General features: G+C 43.0%; 1 protein-coding gene across 2 annotated transcripts in view; it reads right to left on the bottom strand.

The window, feature by feature from the left end:
- TRAPPC10 (trafficking protein particle complex subunit 10) overlaps nucleotides 1-22,118 on the bottom strand; it is an 85,811-nt gene that overhangs the window by 51,398 nt on the left and 12,295 nt on the right. For both annotated transcript variants that reach the window (XM_063445748.1, XM_063445755.1), the window contains exons 2-6: nucleotides 19,353-19,434; nucleotides 19,077-19,212; nucleotides 3,518-3,714; nucleotides 2,902-3,097; nucleotides 2,532-2,643 (exon numbers count right to left, since the gene is read on the bottom strand). In XM_063445748.1, coding sequence (XP_063301818.1) covers nucleotides 2,532-2,643; nucleotides 2,902-3,097; nucleotides 3,518-3,714; nucleotides 19,077-19,212; nucleotides 19,353-19,434 — 723 coding nt within the window. The remainder of the gene's footprint in view (nucleotides 1-2,531; nucleotides 2,644-2,901; nucleotides 3,098-3,517; nucleotides 3,715-19,076; nucleotides 19,213-19,352; nucleotides 19,435-22,118) is intronic.

Here is a 22,118-nt window from a genome sequence, read left to right as displayed (position 1 = left end):
GGAGTCCTCACATATGATTAAATTACATACTAAATCCCAACCAGCCATCATCACCTAGCTCCAATCCTGGGAGTCCTCACATATGATTAAATTACATACTAAATCCCAACCAGCCATCATCACCTAGCTCCAATCCTGGGAGCCCTCACATATGATTAAATTACATACTAAATCCCAAGTGGCCATCAGCTAGCTCCAATCCTGGGAGTCCTCACATATGATTAAATTACATACTAAATCCCAACCAGCCATCACCTAGCTCCAATCCTGGGAGCCCTCACATATGATTAAATTACATACTAAATCCCAACCGGCCATCACCTAGCTCCAATCCTGGGAGCCCTCACATATGATTAAATTACATACTAAATCCCAACCAGCCATCAGCTAGCTCCAATCCTGGGAGCCCTCACATATGATTAAATTACATACTAAATCCCAACCGGCCATCAGCTAGCTCCAATCCTGGGAGTCCTCACATATGATTAAATTACATACTAAATCCCAACCGGCCATCAGCTAGCTCCAATCCTGGGAGTCCTCACATATGATTAAATTACATACTAAATCCCAACCGGCCATCAGCTAGCTCCAATACTGGGAGCCCTCACATATGATTAAATTACATACTAAATCCCAACCGGCCATCACCTAGCTCCAATCCTGGGAGCCCTTACATATGATTAAATTACATACTAAATCCCAACCGGCCATCAGCTAGCTCCAATCCTGGGAGTCCTCACATATGATTAAATTACATACTAAATCCCAACCGGCCATCAGCTAGCTCCAATCCTGGGAGTCCTCACATATGATTAAATTACATACTAAATCCCAACCGGCCATCACCTAGCTCCAATCCTGGGAGCCCTCACATATGATTAAATTACATACTAAATCCCAACCGGCCATCACCTAGCTCCAATCCTGGGAGTCCTCACATATGATTAAATTACATACTAAATCCCAACCGGCCATCACCTAGCTCCAATCCTGGGAGCCCTCACATATGATTAAATTACATACTAAATCCCAACCGGCCATCAGCTAGCTCCAATCCTGGGAGTCCTCACATATGATTAAATTACATACTAAATCCCAACCGGCCATCAGCTAGCCCCAATCCTGGGAGCCCTCACATATGATTAAATTACATACTAAATCCCAACCGGCCATCAGCTAGCTCCAATCCTGGGAGTCCTCACATATGATTAAATTACATACTAAATCCCAACCGGCCATCAGCTAGCTCCAATCCTGGGAGTCCTCACATATGATTAAATTACATACTAAATCCCAACCGGCCATCAGCTAGCTCCAATCCTGGGAGTCCTCACATATGATTAAATTACATACTAAATCCCAACCAGCCATCACCTAGCTCCAATCCTGGGAGCCCTCACATATGATTAAATTACATACTAAATCCCAACCGGCCATCACCTAGCTCCAATCCTGGGAGCCCTCACATATGATTAAATTACATACTAAATCCCAACCGGCCATCAGCTAGCTCCAATCCTGGGAGTCCTCACATATGATTAAATTACATACTAAATCCCAACCGGCCATCAGCTAGCTCCAATCCTGGGAGCCCTCACATATGATTAAATTACATACTAAATCCCAACCGGCCATCACCTAGCTCCAATCCTGGGAGTCCTCACATGTGATTAAATTACATACTAAATCCCAACCGGCCATCACCTAGCTCCAATCCTGGGAGCCCTCACATATGATTAAATTACATACTAAATCCCAACCGGCCATCACCTAGCTCCAATCCTGGGAGTCCTCACATATGATTAAATTACATACTAAATCCCAACCAGCCATCACCTAGCTCCAATCCTGGGAGTCCTCACATATGATTAAATTACATACTAAATCCCAACCGGCCATCACCTAGCTCCAATCCTGGGAGCCCTCACATATGATTAAATTACATACTAAATCCCAACCAGCCATCAGCTAGCTCCAATCCTGGGAGCCCTTACATATGATTAAATTACATACTAAATCCCAACCGGCCATCAGCTAGCTCCAATCCTGGGAGTCCTCACATATGATTAAATTACATACTAAATCCCAACCGGCCATCACCTAGCTCCAATCCTGGGAGCCCTCACATATGATTAAATTACATACTAAATCCCAACCGGCCATCACCTAGCTCCAATCCTGGGAGCCCTCACATATGATTAAATTACATACTAAATCCCAACCAGCCATCAGCTAGCTCCAATCCTGGGAGCCCTTACATATGATTAAATTACATACTAAATCCCAACCGGCCATCACCTAGCTCCAATCCTGGGAGCCCTCACATATGATTAAATTACATACTAAATCCCAACCAGCCATCAGCTAGCTCCAATCCTGGGAGCCCTTACATGATTAAATTACATACTAAATCCCAACCGGCCATCACCTAGCTCCAATCTACTTCCTTCCCATATCTCGAACACCAATTATGAGAATACACAGCAGGAGCCTCATTAATTTCTCTATCACCGGGATAAGCCACTCACCGCCAGCGCCAAAGTTCAGAACATACTGAGAAAAGAGGGCGTCCAATTCATCATACTGAACCAACGCATCTTCAAATTGTTGTAACATCTCAAACACAAAGGCAAGTTCTTCCTGCAGAGAGATTAGTGAGAGAGAGGGAGACAATTAACAACAGAAAAATAGACAGGGAGGAGACACAGACAGTAAACGTGGACAAGAGAAATGGAGAGAGGATATCTCCATCATAAACCTGAACAGAGAAAATAAACGTTCCAAAACCGTCTCTCTGGGTAACACAAATACTGCCTGTGCCCAAAAAGCTGACTGAGGGAGTGAGAGACATTTCCAACCCGTAACATATTCTGCAGGACGGTTCCTGGCACCACGCACCTGCACCATAAAGTAGTCACAGAAACTCCAGCACGGCTCAGTTCTCTTCTCTCTCAGAGTTCTCATTTCGTCCTCGAAGTGTCCCAGGTTCCTTGTGAAAGATGTAAGCAGCAATGTGCGCAGCTTAGCCAAGAAGAGAGACCAGGACTCCTGTGAGCGAGGCGTGTCTTTTAGGGGGTCTACCAACACCATACACCTGCAGAGAGTAAATAGAAAAGTACTTGGAACAATCTCTTACACTCAACCCAAAGCCACAAGACTATAACTGCACAGCCGGCATGTCCCCTCTTCCCTATACATTAATTCCATGCACATATATTGAAAGATATACCCAAAGCCACAAGACTATAACTGCACAGCCAGCATGTCCCCTCTTCCCTATACATTAATTCCATGCACATATATTGAGAAATATACCCAAAGTCACTGCCTTTACATGCCCTATTCCTTCTAAACCCTCCTCAGCACCCAACATGTTCTCCACTATCCCATTTAATCCAAGTTTATCTACCTTCACTTCCCCCAGCAACTCCACTGCATACCAGCAACGCAGGATGCCCTCTAACCTCCATATTCACAAACCCTTCCCCTGCTAAATCCCATGGAAGGTGCTCACCGGTCGCTCTGCTTGTTGCAGAAGTCGCTCCGGATCTTGTCTGCAATAGAGGTACGTGGGAGAATGTTTGTTTTATTCTTTTTCTTAGCTTCACTTTCCACCACTACAATCAGCCAATCCGTAGTGCTGTGAGTGCGGAGTGCGTTCTGCCACTTGGTGATGTCATCCTTGGTTGTGGCTTTATATACTTCGGTATCCTGAACGAGAAAGAGAGATGGGTTGATTCTGCATCGTTGCAGAGCTTTCTGACACAGCGCGGTCGGCATTGTAATACAGTGCACGCCATCGGATGGCTCTCGATATCGTTATTGTTCTTACAATGCATTTATCAAAGCAATGTGAAAGGGCTTTCATTTTGTCCTCCCATCTGCTCATATTCATTAAATTGTGTCAATCTAAACTCTGCCAATTGCTAGAAGAAATATCTATTTAAGAAAAGACTTGACAGCGGCTTACGTTGGTTCTGAATTTGTAAACCATTACTAACAAAATACTTCCAAAGAGATTTTATTTGTAAAACAGCAAAGTCTATTTTCATAAGATTACGTTAATGGTGTACAACTTTTCTTACTGAAAGCAATTCACCCCTCAACAAGTTGCAAATATACAGCTATGCTACCAATCCAGAATATTATCTTTTTATTCTTTTAATTAAATTTCTGTCCATCACATTCCTTCCATACTGTCCATCGAGTAGAGATACCCCCATACTGTCCATCGAGTACAGATACCTTCCATACTGTTCGAGTAGATACCCCCCCCCCATACTGTCCATAGAGTAGAGATACCTCCACCCATACTGTCCATCGAGTACAGATACCCCCCCATACTGTCCATAGAGTACAGATATCCCCCCATACTGTCCATAGAGTACAGATATCCCCCCCATACTGTCCATAGAGTACAGATATCCCCCCCATACTGTCCATAGAGTACAGATATCCCCCCCATACTGTCCATCGAGTACAGATACCTCCCCCCCATAATGTCCATAGAGTACAGATATCCCCCTATACTGCATGCTTAACTTTTACACGGCATCTCATTTGTGAAAACCCTCACTCATTAAACTTCAAAATAAACCAATCTTCTCAATCTATACATGACACCACTAATTTATATCTAGCCCACCACCCCAAATCTTAAGTTCAAGCTGTGATGTCTATGATAAACTGCAATACTGACAGCAATATGTTCTTGCAGAGGTCTCTTTATAAAATACAGGGCTGCACTCTATATTACAAATAACTTCTTGTCCGTAGCAATCTGCAGAATGAGTAGTTCAGTCACTATAAAATCACAGGATAACTGCTCTCTATATCACGGACTCAGTGTAACACACTACTTACCTGCTGTTAATACCGGGCAGTCTACCAGAGAGTCTGTCGCTAGACAGCACACAGTCTGCAGGGATGACAATTGTAATACACACAGTTTGACGAACACAGGAAGTTGGATGTAAAAGACTTGGACGTCACAGTGTGAGTTACTGAGGGAATGGCAGTAGGATCACAAATCCTCCCACAGCAAACAGACACAACGATTAGGATCACACAGAAACATGACACTGAGAACCCAATACAGGAACAAAACTGACCCCATAGCACAGTGTGCGAGAATCCCCCCAATATAGGAACCGACCCCATAACACAGTGTGTGAGAATCCCCCCCAATAACAGGGAACTAATTACCCAATACAGGAACCGACCCCATAACACAGTGTGCGAGAATCCCCCAAAACAGAGAACTAATTACCCAATACAGGAACCGACCCCATAACACAGTGTGCGAGAATCCCCCCCAATAACAGGGAACTAATTACCCAATACAGGAACTGACCCCATAACACAGTGTGTGAGAATCCCCCCAATACAGGAACCGACCCCATAACACAGTGTGCGAGAATCCCCCCAATAACAGGGAACTAATTACCCAATACAGGAACTGACCCCATAACAGTGTGCGAGAATCCCCCCAATACAGGAACCGACCCCATAATACAGTGTGTGAGAATCCCCCCAATAACAGGGAACTAATTACCCAATACAGGAACTGACCCCATAACACAGTGTGCGAGAATCCCCCAAAACAGGGAACTAATTACCCAATACAGGAACTGACCCCATAACACAGTGTGCGAGAATCCCCCAAAACAGAGAACTAATTACCCAATACAGGAACTGACCCCATAACACAGTGTGCGAGAATCCCCCCAAAACAGGGAACTAATTACCCAATACAGGAACCGACCCCATAACACAGTGTGCGAGAATCCCCCAAAACAGGGAACTAATTACCCAATACAGGAACTGACCCCATAACACAGTGTGCGAGAATCCCCCAAAACAGGGAACTAATTACCCAATACAGGAACCGACCCCATAACACAGTGTGTGAGAATCCCCCCAATAACAGGGAACTAATTACCCAATACAGGAACTGACCCCATAACACAGTGTGCGAGAATCCCCCAAAACAGAGAACTAATTACCCAATACAGGAACCGACCCCATAACACAGTGTGTGAGAATCCCCCAAAACAGGGAACTAATTACCCAATACAGGAACCGACCCCATAATACAGTGTGTGAGAATCCCCCCAATAACAGGGAACTAATTACCCAATACAGGAACTGACCCCATAACACAGTGTGCGAGAATCCCCCAAAACAGAGAACTAATTACCCAATACAGGAACTGACCCCATAACACAGTGTGCTAGAATCCCCCAAAACAGGGAACTAATTACCCAATACAGGAACTGACCCCATAACACAGTGTGCGAGAATCCCCCCCAATAACAGGGAACTAATTACCCCTACAGGGTTATACCCCTTACCCGGCATACAGACACTTTTTCCCTATTTAGGATCCTCTGTTAGATATAGTAGCTGTATTTTTAGTTTGAATAAACTGTGTTCCCCATCTACCCCTTATTAGTTGCTGTTTGGCAGTAGGATATCCCTTGTGTTCCTATCTACCCCTTATTGGTTTCTGTTTGGCAGTAGGATATCCCTTGTGTTCCCCATCTACCCCTTATTGGTTTCTGTTTGGCAGTAGGATATCCCTTGTGTTCCCTATCTACCCCGTATTAGTTTCTGTTTGGCATTGAGATATCCCTTGTGTTCCCCATCTACCCCTTATTAGTTTCTGTTTGGCAGTAGGATATCCTTTGTGTTCCCTATCTACCCCTTATTAGTTGCTGTTTGGCACTGGGATATCCCTTGTGTTCCCTATCTACCCCGTAACCGGCCTTTGACCCCAAAAGTAACTACCAGGTTTCCATGTGCATGATTGCTGCTCGGAACAACTTTTCCTATCAGGACGGTAATGTTGCTCGGCATAGCTTTTCCTGTCACGACAGTAAATGCCATTAATCAAATTTTTATGCACTGATGAATACGTGAAATTTCCCCCCACCAGGCGGCCAGGACCAGATTTGAGAGGAAACTTGTTGTGAAAAGAACAAATTTCACGGCCAGCATGGATATCAGAAGCCGAAACACAAGAACGGTCAGCAGGCCCATACCCCCTCCCATCAACCAAATACTGTAAGGAACCACAAGAAAACCTGAAATCAATGATGGAGAAGACTTTGTACTCCTCCTGTCAAGAAACAACCAAATTAGGAGGGGGAACAATCAGACTTGTGTACCGATTGCAAACAAGCGGTTTGAGCAAGGACACATAAAAAGTATTAGGTATACGTAAGGATGCTGGAAGGGCCAAAGAATAAGAAACAGGGTTGATTCTCCTAACCACACGAAAAGAACCAAGGAACCTCGGAGCAAACTTCATGCTGGGAACCTTAAACCTGATGTTGCGTGAGGATAACCAAACCCGATCACCCACCTGGTAAACTGGATTGGCACTCTGCTGTTTATCCGCATGAAACAAAGCGAGCAGCCACAGTTTCAAGAGCGGAGTGAACCTTAGTCCAGGTATCACAAATAGAGGTAAGGTGATCATCCAGAGTAGGGATAGCTGTATCAGAAAACACAGCAGGATGGCGACCCGTACTGACAAAAAACGGACTATGCACAGATGAGTCCTTGGTAGCATTATTGCCCTGGGCAATAATTCAGCCCAGTTAGACTGTGAACTTTTCACGAAGCAACGTAAATACAGCTCAAGTGATTGGTTAGCTCTTTCAGCCGTACCATTAGTTTGGGGATGGTGTGACAAACTATAATTTGCCACTGGGCATTGGAGAGGACTGACTGCTAGCCTCCTGCCCTGCGACTATGGCCCTGGGATGGATTGCCCTTTAAGGTACTGAGTTGGGGCTTATGGACTTATATTATGCTGTTTCTGGCCCTTTCACTTTTTTGTACAAAGGATTGGTACTTCGATATGGCACTTCGGGTACAGCCGAAGTAGTCGAAGTGGCCGCCATTAGACAGTCGAACACGTGGCGGCGGCCATTTTAATCCAGTCGAACGCGGAAATCGGCCACACATTTGAACAAACACCGCTGACCTGTACCTTCCCCTGCCCTTCGACACTGCGGCTGGAGACCAAGTCCCGTTCAAAGATTCGAACACACGTTCGAACGGGACTTTGTCATTTTGGGTGCAAAATAGACCTCCAGTAGACAATTGAACACCGTGGAAACGCAACCCCGGTTTCACTTCGACACAAGTCGAATTGCGTTCAACGATTCGAACGCCGCCTTCGTATGGGACTTTGTTACTTTTCGGGGCAGAAATAGACCAATAGACTTTTTAATATTTCTAGAACCCCTGAACGGATTTGTACGAATTTTGAATATGTTTTTCCCCAAGTTGTGTTGTTCATAAAACGTTTTATTCCTGTGTGATGAAAAATCATCATAAAGTTATAAATATGCATAAAAAGTATAAGTTTTTAGCTTGGAGATAATGGAGTAGATACAGTAAGAAACTCAATTATCTCCCAAGCAGAGGGGAGGGAATCTGTGGGATGTAACCGTTGTCCGATTGGTTAATGCCCAATTGCCTGTGGGCGTCTCCCTTGCAGGGGAGCACTGCATAAAAGCAGAGTACCTGCCATTAAACACCAGTTCTTCTTGACCCTCAACACGTAGTCTTGTCTCGTGATTGGAGGGGACAGCTATATTCACACTGGGGATTGCTATGCTCTGCATACTCCCTTGGGCTTTTATCACTTAGCTCTTTTAAGAGCTTGTTCCGGTTACGCTCTCCTTGAAGGAGGTCTTCCCCACACGGTCCTGGAGGACAGAAGCTGATCCAGGGTGGACGGAAGACAACGGACGGAAGACGGCAGGGTGGATGGAAGACGGCGAGGCTCCAGTTAAGCTACGGGGGTTGTGGAGTCTGCGGTGCTTGTGGTCCTCAGCGCAAGCTAGGAAGCGTCCATTAACGGAAGGATCCGTTACAGATGGTATGCAGAGGAAAATGACAATTGAATGCCCAACTGTTTATTGAATGCCCTCCAGAACCGTGACACAAATTGGGAACCCCTGTCAGACACAATATTTTGAGGAATACTATGTAGCCTGACAATATTGCATATAAATATGTGCACCAGGTCCTGAGACGATGGCAATTTTTTAAGTGGAGTAAAGTGTGCCATTTTGGAAAAACGGTCAACTACCATGAGGATGGTAGTATACCCATTGGAACTAGGCAGTTCAACAATGAAATCCATCGATAAATGAGACCATAGGATACTGAACAATCCAAACGGAAGTTTATGAGGAACCTTCGAAATTGCACAGACAGAGCAGACTTCTATGTAATCTTTAATATCCCTCCTGAGTGACTCCCACTAAAATGACCTGGAAATGGTGGATACAGTTTTATTAATACCCGGATGCCCAGCGGTCACATTGTCATAGAATACCTTCAGCACCTCTTTCCTGTCAGACAATGAAATAAAGAATTTATCTTGAGGTTTGTTGCAAGGTGCCTGGGGCTGAGCCGCCATGATAGCACGGAGCAAAGGGGACGATAAAGAAAGGACAGTGGATGCAATAATACACTCAGGAGAAATAATAGGGGATGTCTTTTGCTCTAGATCCGATTCAACGTCAAATTGCCTAGACAAGGCGTCAGCTTTAATGTTCCTAGAACCGGGTCTGTAGGTGATAATGAAGTTAAAGCGAGATAAAAATATAATTACCCTCTAGCTTATCTAGAAGACAGTAATTTGGCATCCCCAATATATGCCAGGTTCTTGTGATCAGTAATAATCAGAATGGGATCCTTGGAACCCTCCCAAAGATGTCGCCATTCCTTAAGCGCTAGTATGATGGATAACAGTTCTCTATTATCAATGTCATAGTTACGCTCAGCAGGAGACGAATTCCTGGAGAAGTAATGTAATGCAAAGGGGCATCCTGACTCTCTCTCTGAGAAAGAACAGCCCCTACCCCTGTCTCGGAGGCGTCAACCTCAAGTAAGAAAGATTTACTAGTGTCAGGATGTCTTAATAGGTCAGCAGATGTGAACATTTGTTTAAGAAGCTCAAAAGCCTCTTTAGGCCATATAGTACAATTAGCCCCCTTGCGTGTCATATTGGTGATAGGGGCTATTACCGAAGAGAAACCTTTGATGAATCTCCTGTAATAGTTAGAGAAACCAATAAACCTCTGTAGGGCTTTTAACCCACTGGGTAATGGCCACTGTAGAACGTCCTCTAGTTTGCGAGGTTCGGGTTCAGAGAGCGTTGAGAGGTCAGGGACAATAGATTTGGAGAATCGAGGTGCAAGTGACATAGTCAAACGTCTAGTTCTGTTTCTAGTCATTTCCCTGGTCCTGAGTCTATTATCGACCTACATCACATAGGTAATAAAGTAATTTAACCCCTTAGGTAGGTCTTTGGCAGCAATTTCATCAAGTATAACTTCAGATACTTAGTTGGTAGAACATTGGGGAGATACACGTTCACAAAAGTATAGTTAATAGAGTCTATTTTACACATCAAAATCTGATATCTACCTTCTTTATATACCTCAAAGTAAATTATCTCATTATTGATCTTTTTATAAAAAATTATGGGCACTCTTTTTTTGGCTCTCTCAAACCCCTCATATTTCCACCGAGTTTCTTGGAACATTGCTATATCAATCCGATTGTTCCTGAGCAATTCATATAAAAGCTTTCTTTTAAATGGGGTATTTAAACCCTGTATATTCATAGAAATTCAATTCAGAGTAATAACTTGGTTAGTTGCTCCCTGCCCCAGTCACAGCAGTACCCACAAAAACACTACATATATGCTCTCCTATAGAACAAGGAGACCAACATCAGAGGCGGCTGTAAGTCCCCTCTTGACGTAATCCTTAACATATAAACTGTCCAAGCGGGAGCCAGATTCTCATTTTATCCATATACCATGAAATTAAGACACAAACAACCTATAGAATACCACGAATCCATTACCAAAACGATCAATGTGCCCACTGAGTGTATTAGACTTATATTTCATTTTCCAAAGTATTACCTTTATACAAAATTATTTTTCAAAACTTCTCCAAAATGTGGTCATTCTTAGTCATTTTCTAAATCTTGCACTGTGCAAAAAATGACTCATTATGTATCTCTTCTTGTGCTCCTAGATTGAGGATTATATTATTAGCAACCGATAGCAATGTGAGAAAACAAACCAAACCATTTCCCACTGTATTGCATACCTTAAATCCAATCTCTATTATTAGTGCCAATTCATAATAGGATAGTAACGGACAAGGTGGAAAAAGTTAAATCAGGAATTCTAGTTATGACGGAAGATTTCAATTGTGTTCAAGATATCGCAATAGATAAAAAAAAATTAAAGAAAATAAGTAAGCAATTAAAAGAAACACAATCTAAGATTCTTAGAAATAAAATGCAAGAGAATAATTTCCTGGATATATGGCGAGTATTTCATTCAGAAGAAAAATCATTTACACACCTTTCCAGAGTACATCACTTGTTGTCTAGAATTGATCTGGTGCTGGGCGAGACTAGTCTGGTTGAACAAATACAGAATCTTACCATAATAGACAATCCATGTGCGGACCACAGTTATAATATGTTTGAAATAAAGGAAAAAAGAAAATATAGACCTTTTACCACGTGGCGCATGGATGATAGCATTTTGTCTAATGTTGTGGATCAAAATCAAATTAGAAACTTAATAGAATTGTATTTTAATGAAAATAAAACAGAAGGATTATCGGCTGGAACCATTTAGTGTGCTTTTTAAGCACTAGTGAGAAGGTATCTGATTAAACTTAAAAGTAAAGTGCAGAGAGAAATAGGATTGCCTAGGGAAAAAACTATATATAGAATATTATAAGCTATCAAAAATCAATAAGGGACAACTGTGGCAAATCTAGCCACCTAAGACTGTAAAAGGAAAAGACATTTTGTGCAGTGAACTAATCTCATTCGTGTAAAAGGACATATTGCAGCTTGTATATATTTTCGTATGCTAACGGCACGAATAGCCGCCAGCAGGCCATGGAAAGTTTCACAAACAGTAACTGCTTGCTCTGTTCGTGAAACAAATGTCCCGAACAAGAGACCACACCGATGAGGTCGTGTGTCTCCAATTAAGAAGTTGCAACATTGTTTCCAGCGCTTGTTAATGGGTTTCATGGGTGGCCGCCGTTCGTATGCGGCGGCCATCTTTGTTCGCTAAAAGTTCAGCGGTGTTTGGTCGTCGAGTGCCTGGAATTAAAATCGGCTACTTGATTTCCAAACACCGCTGGACTTCCCGAGCGTTCGGGAGACTCGCTCTTTTGGTAGATTGAAGCCGTTCGTGAGTTCTACCTTATCAGTACCTGTTCACCTAAAAGTGTAATTCATGTGGCGTTCGGTTGTTTCTGCAGGGATCTGAGCGGTATTTCGTTAGAAAATATGTTGTAAATTGTCAAAGTTATTGAATTTAATGTAAAATGTTACATTTCACTGTACATGCTAGTAATGTAATTATCTGTGCCTGCTGACGTCATCTGGGTCCCTGTACAGTAAGGAATGCTGGGAAATGACCTTGCATGGTCAGTTTCCCACACAGTCCACCCGATTAAAATCCCTGCTGTAACAGTTTAGAAACCCCTTGCATGGGGAACCGTATAAATTTGGTGACTTTTCAATAAAGCCCTTAGTTGACTCCCAGACGATGTGTCGTCTAGTCATTGGGAAAGGGGATTATACTGCGCTACCTGCCTTTTGTATGCTGAATCCTGACTACCAGCGGAGAGATCGTGCATTAACCCTTGCTACTCGGCTACAACTAAAAATGAAACGATGAAGATATTAAAAAGAAAATAAATAACATAGAAATGGAACGGATTAGTAAAAATCTGGAAAAAATGAAAATTAATTTCTATCATGATAATAAGTAGAGATGTCCCGAACTGTTCGCCAGGAACCGTTCGCCGGCGAATATAGCTTGTTCGTGGCGAACGCGGCGGGTGAACATATGCGATGGTCGGTCCGCCCCCTATTCGTCATGGAGGTGGGAGGTTCTGGGAGGGAGGGTCTGCTGCTGATTGGCTGGAATGTGTCTGCTGACTGTGAGGTACAGGGTCAAAGTTTACTCAATGATGACGAATAGAGGGTGGACCGAACATCGCATATGTTCGCCCGCCACGAACAAGCTATGTTCGCCGGCGAACAGTTCGGGACATCACTAATAATAAGATAACTAAATGGTTAACTAAAACATAGAAACATAGAATGTGACGGCAGATAAGAACCATTCGGCCCATCTAGTCTGCCCAGTTTTCTAAATACTTTCATTAGTCCCTGGCCTTATCTTATAGTTAGGATAGCCTTATGCCTATCCCACGCATGCTTAAACTCCTTTACTGTGTTAACCTCTACCACTTCAGCTGGAAGGCTATTCCATGCATCCACTACCCTCTCAGTAAAGTAATACTTCCTGATATTATTTTTAAACCTTTGTCCCTCTAATTTAAGACTATGTCCTCTTGTTGTGGTAGTTTTTCTTCTTTTAAATATAGTCTCCTCCTTTACTGTGTTGATTCCCTTTATGTATTTAAATGTTTCTATCATATCCCCCCTGTCTCGTCTTTCCTCCAAGCTATACATGTTAAGATCCTTTAACCTTTCCTGGTAAGTTTTATCCTGCAATCCATGAACCAGTTTAGTAGCCCTTCTTTGAACTCACTCTAAGGTATCAATATCCTTCTGAAGATAGGGTCTCCAGTACTGTGTACAGTACTCCAAGTGAGGTCTCACCAGTGTTCTGTACAATGGCATGAGCACTTCCCTCTTTCTACTGCTAATACCTCTCCCTATACAACCAAGCATTCTGCTAGCATTTCCTGCTGCTCTATTACATTGTCTGCCTACCTTTAAGTCATCAGAAATAATCACCCCTAAATCCCTTTCCTCAGATGTTGAGGTTAGGACTCTATCAAATATTCTGTACTCTGCCCTTGGGTTTTTACGTCCAAGATGCATTATCTTGCACTTATCCACATTAAATGTCAGTTGCCACAACTCTGACCATTTTTCTAGTTTACCTAAATCATTTTCCATTTGGCTTATCCCTCCTGGAAAAAATACTTAATTATTTGCACATATGGTGGAATTGCGAGAAAAAAAAAACAAAACTATGGGATCAGAAATTTGGAACGCTATGGGTATGCGGTAAGAAAGCCAATACATAAAAATACCTATTAGATGTACTAGGGACTGTTATACAAGTTTGAGTAATTCATGCACTTTAGAGATTTTATTAATATAAAAGAATAGAAGTAAAAGAGGCCACAAGCACTGCTCCAGTCCTGCACTTTTCCCACATTTGAAACAAGAGAGGAGAGAAACACTGCCCTAAGTAGAAATAGTTAAAACATAACTTTTAATCACAAAAATGTAATAGTTAATGTGTGAAGAGAAGATTACTCCCAGAAAACATACATGTACATAGAGGGATTTAAGAGAGAATACTTGAAATAAAAAAAATATTAAACTGATTGACATTAAGAATGTCACTACAGACAGACTAAGAGAAATAAATGTCTAGCTATAGGCATTTACTGATAAATCGAGCTGGACAGTGTAACAGAGAGCTGGTTTCTCACAGGCTATCTCCGCTGGTAATCCAAGTGAGGCTCAGGAACAAGTAATAAAACCCAAGAGAATAATATCCACGGTTAGTAAAGTAATCCAATCATTTGCTCGTCACCTCCCACACATCTCCTCCCCTCAGTGTGACACATAATCCACTTATCCCTTACATAGTTTTACCCTGTTTCTAGATGTACCCCAAATTAGTCAGATATAGGTATGTAGTGGGGATCCCCTGGTAGCCCTGATCTGGGTGATCAACATATTGCAAAATCACACAGATCGGGCCAGGGGTTCAGAATTTAGGTGTAAGTGACAATTTTGACCGACCATACATGAGGTGGTAGCCGAACGCGCTTCCATGAGTTTTGGCCTTGCGGTCGATCTTTGTTCGGGAGGTAAAACACATGCAAATCTATGCCATCCAGGGATGAGCCGGCGTTTGTATTAATCCCCTCGTTCGGGACATTAATTTCACCGAACGGGGAACCGGTTGGGTATTCCGTTCGTGAGTTATGGAGCCCTGGAGGTCTCAGCGGTGTTCGGGTAATCGAGTGTCCGATTTGAGTTCCAGACACTTGACGACCAAACACCGTTTAGCGTTCGTACGCAAGATGGCCACCGCCACGTTGTTCGTATGCCGAACAGCGGCCACCCAGATACACACAAAGTAACGATTAATTTACCAATTAGTCTGCGGTTACAGAATAGGAAATACTAAACGAGGGGCACACTTCTCTCTGGGGTGGTCGGATGGTTCGGTAGTTTCATTCGGATGGTGAACAGAATGAAAATACCGAACAATCAGCCGAATGCTATGTACAATAGGAATATACATAGCGGAAATTTACCGAAAGCACATTGTAACATGAAATTTTGCAGACAGCCCAATGCAATCTGCTACAGACAGATCGCTGGAAAGTGTAGCAAAAAAGTCGCTATTAAATGTTGCAATATGCAATAACTGTGGCAACTTGCATATATGATCCCAAAAACCCAAATTATACTAGTCCAACACGGATTCAGCAGTACGTGCCTATCAAAATGGATAAATCTAAACATAAGAAATACATTTTGTCCGGTCTGTCTATAAACTCCAAACGTTGCCTGAACAATCAGCAATGCTAGAGAGTCTGTTAGTGCTGCTTAGCATTCAGAGATTGCGAAAAAATAAAACGATATACATGAGTAAAGATCTGCTTAACTAGGTCAATATGGTTGGCTGCAAGTTTTTTTTGCCAAATACAGAATATTAGTTCGTTCAAATGCATACATTGCATACAATGCCAGAACAAAGAACCTACCAACATCACACAACCCACACAAACTACCTCCATCTATACTAGAACAAGGAACCTACCAACATCACACAACCAACACAAACTACCTCCATCTATGCTAGAACAAGGAACCTACCAACATCACACAACCAACACAAACTACCTCCATCTACGCTAGAACAAGGAACCTACCAACATCACACAACCCACACAAACTACCTCCATCTATACTAGAACAAGGAACCTACCAACAACATCACACAACCAACACAAACTACCTCCATCTATACTAGAACAAGGAACCTACCAACATCACACAACCAACACAAACTACCTCCATCTATGCTAGAACAAGGAACCTACCAACATCACACAACCAACACAAACTACCTCCATCTATGCTAGAACAAGGAACCTACCAACATCCCACAACCAACACAAACTACCTCCATCTATGCTAGAACAAGGGACCTACCAACATCACACAACCAACACAAACTACCTCCATCTATGCTAGAACAAGGGACCTACCAACATCACACAACCAACACAAACTACCTCCATCTATGCTAGAACAAGGGACCTACCAACATCACACAACCAGCACAAACTACCTCCATCTATGCTAGAACAAGGAACCTACCAACATCACACAACCAACACAAACTACCTCCATTTATACTAGAACAAGGAACCTACCAACAACATCACACAACCAACACAAACTACCTCCATTTATACTAGAACAAGGAACCTACCAACAACATCACACAACCAACACAAACTACCTCCATCTATGCTAGAACAAGGAACCTACCAACAACATCACACAACCAACACAAACTACCTCCATTTATACTAGAACAAGGAACCTACCAACAACATCACACAACCAACACAAACTACCTCCATCTATGCTAGAACAAGGAACCTACCAACATCACACAACCAACACAAACTACCTCCATTTATACTAGAACAAGGAACCTACCAACAACATCAAACAACCAACACAAACTACCTCCATCTATACTAGAACAAGGAACCTACCAACATCACACAACCAACACAAACTACCTCCATCTATGCTAGAACAAGGGACCTACCAACATCACACAACCAACACAAACTACCTCCATCTATGCTAGAACAAAGAACCTACCAACAACATCACACAACCAACACAAACTACCTCCATCTATACTAGAACAAGGAACCTACCAACATCACACAACCAACACAAACTACCTCCATCTATGCTAGAACAAGGGACCTACCAACATCACACAACCAACACAAACTACCTCCATCTATACTAGAACAAGGAACCTACCAACAACATCACACAACCAACACAAACTACCTCCATCTATACTAGAACAAGGAACCTACCAACAACATCACACAACCAACACAAACTACCTCCATCTAGTCTAGAACAAGGAACCTACCAACAACATCACACAACCAACACAAACTACCTCCATTTATACTAGAACAAGGAACCTACCAACAACATCACACAACCAACACAAACTACCTCCATCTATACTAGAACAAGGAACCTACCAACAACATCACACAACCAACACAAACTACCTCCATCTATGCTAGAACAAGGAACCTACCAACAACATCACACAACCAACACAAACTACCTCCATCTATACTAGAACAAGGAACCTACCAACAACATCACACAACCAACACAAACTACCTCCATCTATACTAGAACAAGGAACCTACCAACAACATCACACAACCAACACAAACTACCTCCATCTATACTAGAACAAGGAACCTACCAACATCACACAACCAACACAAACTACCTCCATCTACGCTAGAACAAGGAACCTACCAACATCACACAACCAACACAAACTACCTCCATCTATGCTAGAACAAGGGACCTACCAACATCACACAACCAACACAAACTACCTCCATCTATGCTAGAAGAAGGAACCTACCAACATCACACAACCAACACAAACTACCTCCATCTATGCTAGAACAAGGGACCTACCAACATCACACAACCAACACAAACTACCTCCATCTATGCTAGAACAAGGAACCTACCAACATCACACAACCAACACAAACTACCTCCATCTATGCTAGAACAAAGAACCTACCAACAACATCACACAACCAACACAAACTACCTCCATCTATACTAGAACAAGGAACCTACCAACATCACACAACCAACACAAACTACCTCCATCTATGCTAGAACAAGGGACCTACCAACATCACACAACCAACACAAACTACCTCCATCTATGCTAGAACAAGGAACCTACCAACATCACACAACCCACACAAACTACCTCCATCTATACTAGAACAAGGAACCTACCAACAACATCACACAACCAACACAAACTACCTCCATCTATACTAGAACAAGGAACCTACCAACATCACACAACCAACACAAACTACCTCCATCTATGCTAGAACAAGGGACCTACCAACATCACACAACCAACACAAACTACCTCCATCAACAACATCACACAAGCCCAAATTTCTAAATACTTTCATTAGTCCCTGGTCTTATCTTATAGTTAGGATAGCCTTATGCCTATTCCACGCATGCTTAAACTCCTTTACTGTGTTAACCTCTACCACTTCAGCTGGAAGGCTATTCCATGCATCCACTACCCTCTCAGTAAAGTAATACTTCCTGATATTATTTTTAAACCTTTGTCCCTCTAATTTAAGACTATGTCCTCTTGTTGTGGTAGTTTTTCTTCTTTTAAATATAGTCTCCTCCTTTACTGTGTTGATTGCCTTTATGTATTTAAATGTTTCTATCATATCCCCCCCGTCTCGTCTTTCCTCCAAGCTATACATGTTAAGATCCTTTAACCTTTCCTGGTAAGTTTTATCCTGCAATCCATGAACCAGTTTAGTAGCCCTTCTCTGAGCTCTCTCTAAGGTATTAATATCCTTCTGAAGATACGGTCTCCAGTACTGTGTACAGTACTCCAAGTGAGGTCTCACCAGTGTTCTGTACAATGGCATGAGCACTTCCCTCTTTCTACTGTTTATACCTCTCCCTATACAACCAAGCATTCTGCTAGCATTTCCTGCTGCTCTATTACATTGTCTGCCTACCTTTAAGTCATCAGAAATAATCACCCCTAAATCCCTTTCCTCAGATGTTGAGTCTGTAATTAATAAATCACGGCCTTCTCTAACTAGTGAGCAAAAACCAGCACCACATCCACTACTCACACAGCACTCAGTCCAGTAAATGTGCAGGAATGGGAAGGTGAGTAGGGCCTTGTTTCCTTCTTTGGGTAAAAGTTCTTCTTTAAACTGAACAAAGTTAGACTCCAGGTGGATCATCTTTGGAGCACGGCCATAAGCCCTGAATATAGAGAGAGAAGAGAAAAGTGATATCACATGGACAGGAACATAGGAAGTGGTTGGTGTCAGTTTAGAGACACAGAGTGAGGACGAAAAGATGAAAAATAATCACGGATTTTTAATGTTATGTAGCAGACTCACCTTCTCCACTCCATAGGTTCTCGGGGCAGCTGTTGGGTAAGGTTGGAATAAACTGCAGTGAACAAGTTTTGATCCCCAGCACCTGTAAAAAAAATAAAATAATGAAAAGCACAATAGTAAGTCATGTATATCGGAAACAGACATCTCCAATTATTCACTTACTAATGGGACGATACAGAACATGGTGGGATTCACAAATTGTCCAGTTAAAGGAAGAGCCCTCTGGTCCCACCTCTCTGGCATATAAGGGGTAAAAAAAACACTTTAGTTACTTACCAGTCTCTAGCGCAGATGTCCCTCGGCACCGAGTCAGTGCTCTGCTTCCTCAGACATAATTTGACTCACATGTGTGACAAGTGCAGCAAGCACATTAGGGTCTCCAAGTCTCAATGCTTTCCTATGAGGATTCCACCGACACTGGATATCCTCATGCAGAGCGTGAGGACGTCCAGTCTCATTTAAAGGATTTAGATTCTGTTAGCAGCCAGGAAGTGCCTTTTGTTGCTGTCTGATTGACAGAAATGCCCTAGACATTTTTATAATATCAGATTTTTATTTTGCCTACATTTTGAAATTCCCTTTGCATTCCTGGCAACTGTAACTTCAGTGAATATCAGATTATTATTATTTATATAGTGCCATCAGATTCCGTAGCGCTGTCCAATGTGTGGACTAACAGACATGCAATTGTAACCAGACAACTGGACGTACTCAATGAGCTCACATTCTCGAGTGAGTGGGGAATAGTGACACAAAGGGTAAACTACCACAACAAGAGGACAGTATTAAATTAGAGGGACAAAGGTTTAAAAATAATATCAGGAAGTATTACTTTACTGATTGGGTACGGACCGAGAATATACAGCAGATCGTAGGGGCCCTCTACGGGACATAAGCAAGCACCAGAATTTTAAATTGAGCCCTGTATCTAACTGAAAGCCAATGCAGGGACTAACAGAGCTGGGAGGCGTGGGAGGTGCGAGCAGACAGGAAAATGAGCCTTGCCGCCGCATTCATTATAGATTGCAGCGGTGCAATCTGGGAACACGTAAGACCACTGAAAAGGGGATTGCAGTAATCAAGGTGAAAGAGAACAACCGCATGGACCAGCACCGTAGCCGCATCCAGCGTTAAATAGGGGCGGATGTGTGATATTTGGCGATTGATTGGACATGAGGGGTGAAGGAGAGGTTGGAGTAAAAAAAAAAAAAAAACCACTCAGGCTGCGAGCCTGTGAGGTAGAGGTGATGGTAGCGCTGTAGACTTGGAGGGAGACAGACACGGGAGTAGTAACACTTGAGGGAGGAAAGACCAGAAGTTCTGTTTTGGACAGGTGGAGTTTAAAAAAGTGAGCAGCCATCCAGTTGGAAATTGCAGAGAGGCAGTCAGAGACATGAGTCAAAGATGGGCGGAGAGAGATCAGCAGAGGACAGGTAGATTAGCGTGTCATCCGCATAGAAATGATAACGGAAGCCAAAGGAGCTGATGAGTTTACCAAGGGAGACAGTATAGATAGAGAATAGTAGGAGACCAAAGACAGAACCCCTCACCGTCTGGTTACAGACCCATTATACACACAATGTAAGGATTTGGAGGGTAGTGCCCTTACTCACCCTCACCGTCTGGTTACAGACCCATTATACACACAATGTAAGGATTTGGAGGGTAGTGCCCTTACTGACCCTCACCGTCTGGTTACAGACCCATTATACACACAATGTAAGGATTTGGAGGGTAGTGCCCTTACTCACCCTCACCGTCTGGTTACAGACCCATTATACACACAATGTAAGGATTTGGAGGGTAGTGTCCTTACTGACCCTCACCATCTGGTTACAGACCCATTATACACACAATGTAAGGATTTGGAGGGTAGTGCCCTTACTGACCCTCACCGTCTGGTTACAGACCCATTATACACACAATGTAAGGATTTGGAGGGTAGTGCCCTTACTCACCCTCACCGCCTGGTTACAGACCCATTATACACACAATGTAAGGATTTGGAGGGTAGAGCCCTTACCCACCCTCACCGTCTGGTTACAGACCCATTATACACACAATGTAAGGATTTGGAGGGTAGTGCCCTTACTCACCCTCACCGTCTGGTTACAGACCCATTATACACACAATGTAAGGATTTGGAGGGTAGTGCCCTTACTGACCCTCACCGTCTGGTTACAGACCCATTATACACACTATGTAAGGATTTGGAGGGTAGTGCCCTTACTCACCCTCACCGCCTGGTTACAGACCCATTATACACACAATGTAAGGATTTGGAGGGTAGTGCCCTTACTCACCCTCACCGCCTGGTTACAGACCCATTATACACACAATGTAAGGATTTGGAGGGTAGAGCCCTTACCCACCCTCACCGTCTGGTTACAGACCCATTATACACACAATGTAAGGATTTGGAGGGTAGTGCCCTTACTCACCCTCACCGTCTGGTTACAGACCCATTATACACACAATGTAAGGATTTGGAGGGTAGTGCCCTTACTCACCCTCACCGTCTGGTTACAGACCCATTATACACACAATGTAAGGATTTGGAGGGTAGTGCCCTTACTGACCCTCACCGTCTGGTTACAGACCCATTATACACACAATGTAAGGATTTGGAGGGTAGTGCCCTTACTCACCCTCACCGTCTGGTTACAGACCCATTATACACACAATGTAAGGATTTGGAGGGTAGAGCCCTTACTCACCCTCACCGCCTGGTTACAGACCCATTATACACACAATGTAAGGATTTGG

Source organism: Pelobates fuscus, chromosome 1 (assembly GCF_036172605.1).
Source record: "Pelobates fuscus isolate aPelFus1 chromosome 1, aPelFus1.pri, whole genome shotgun sequence".
Taxonomy (NCBI): domain Eukaryota; kingdom Metazoa; phylum Chordata; class Amphibia; order Anura; family Pelobatidae; genus Pelobates; species Pelobates fuscus.
The sequence above is the reverse complement of the archived record's forward strand: the minus strand, read 5'-3'. Positions and strand labels throughout refer to the sequence as shown.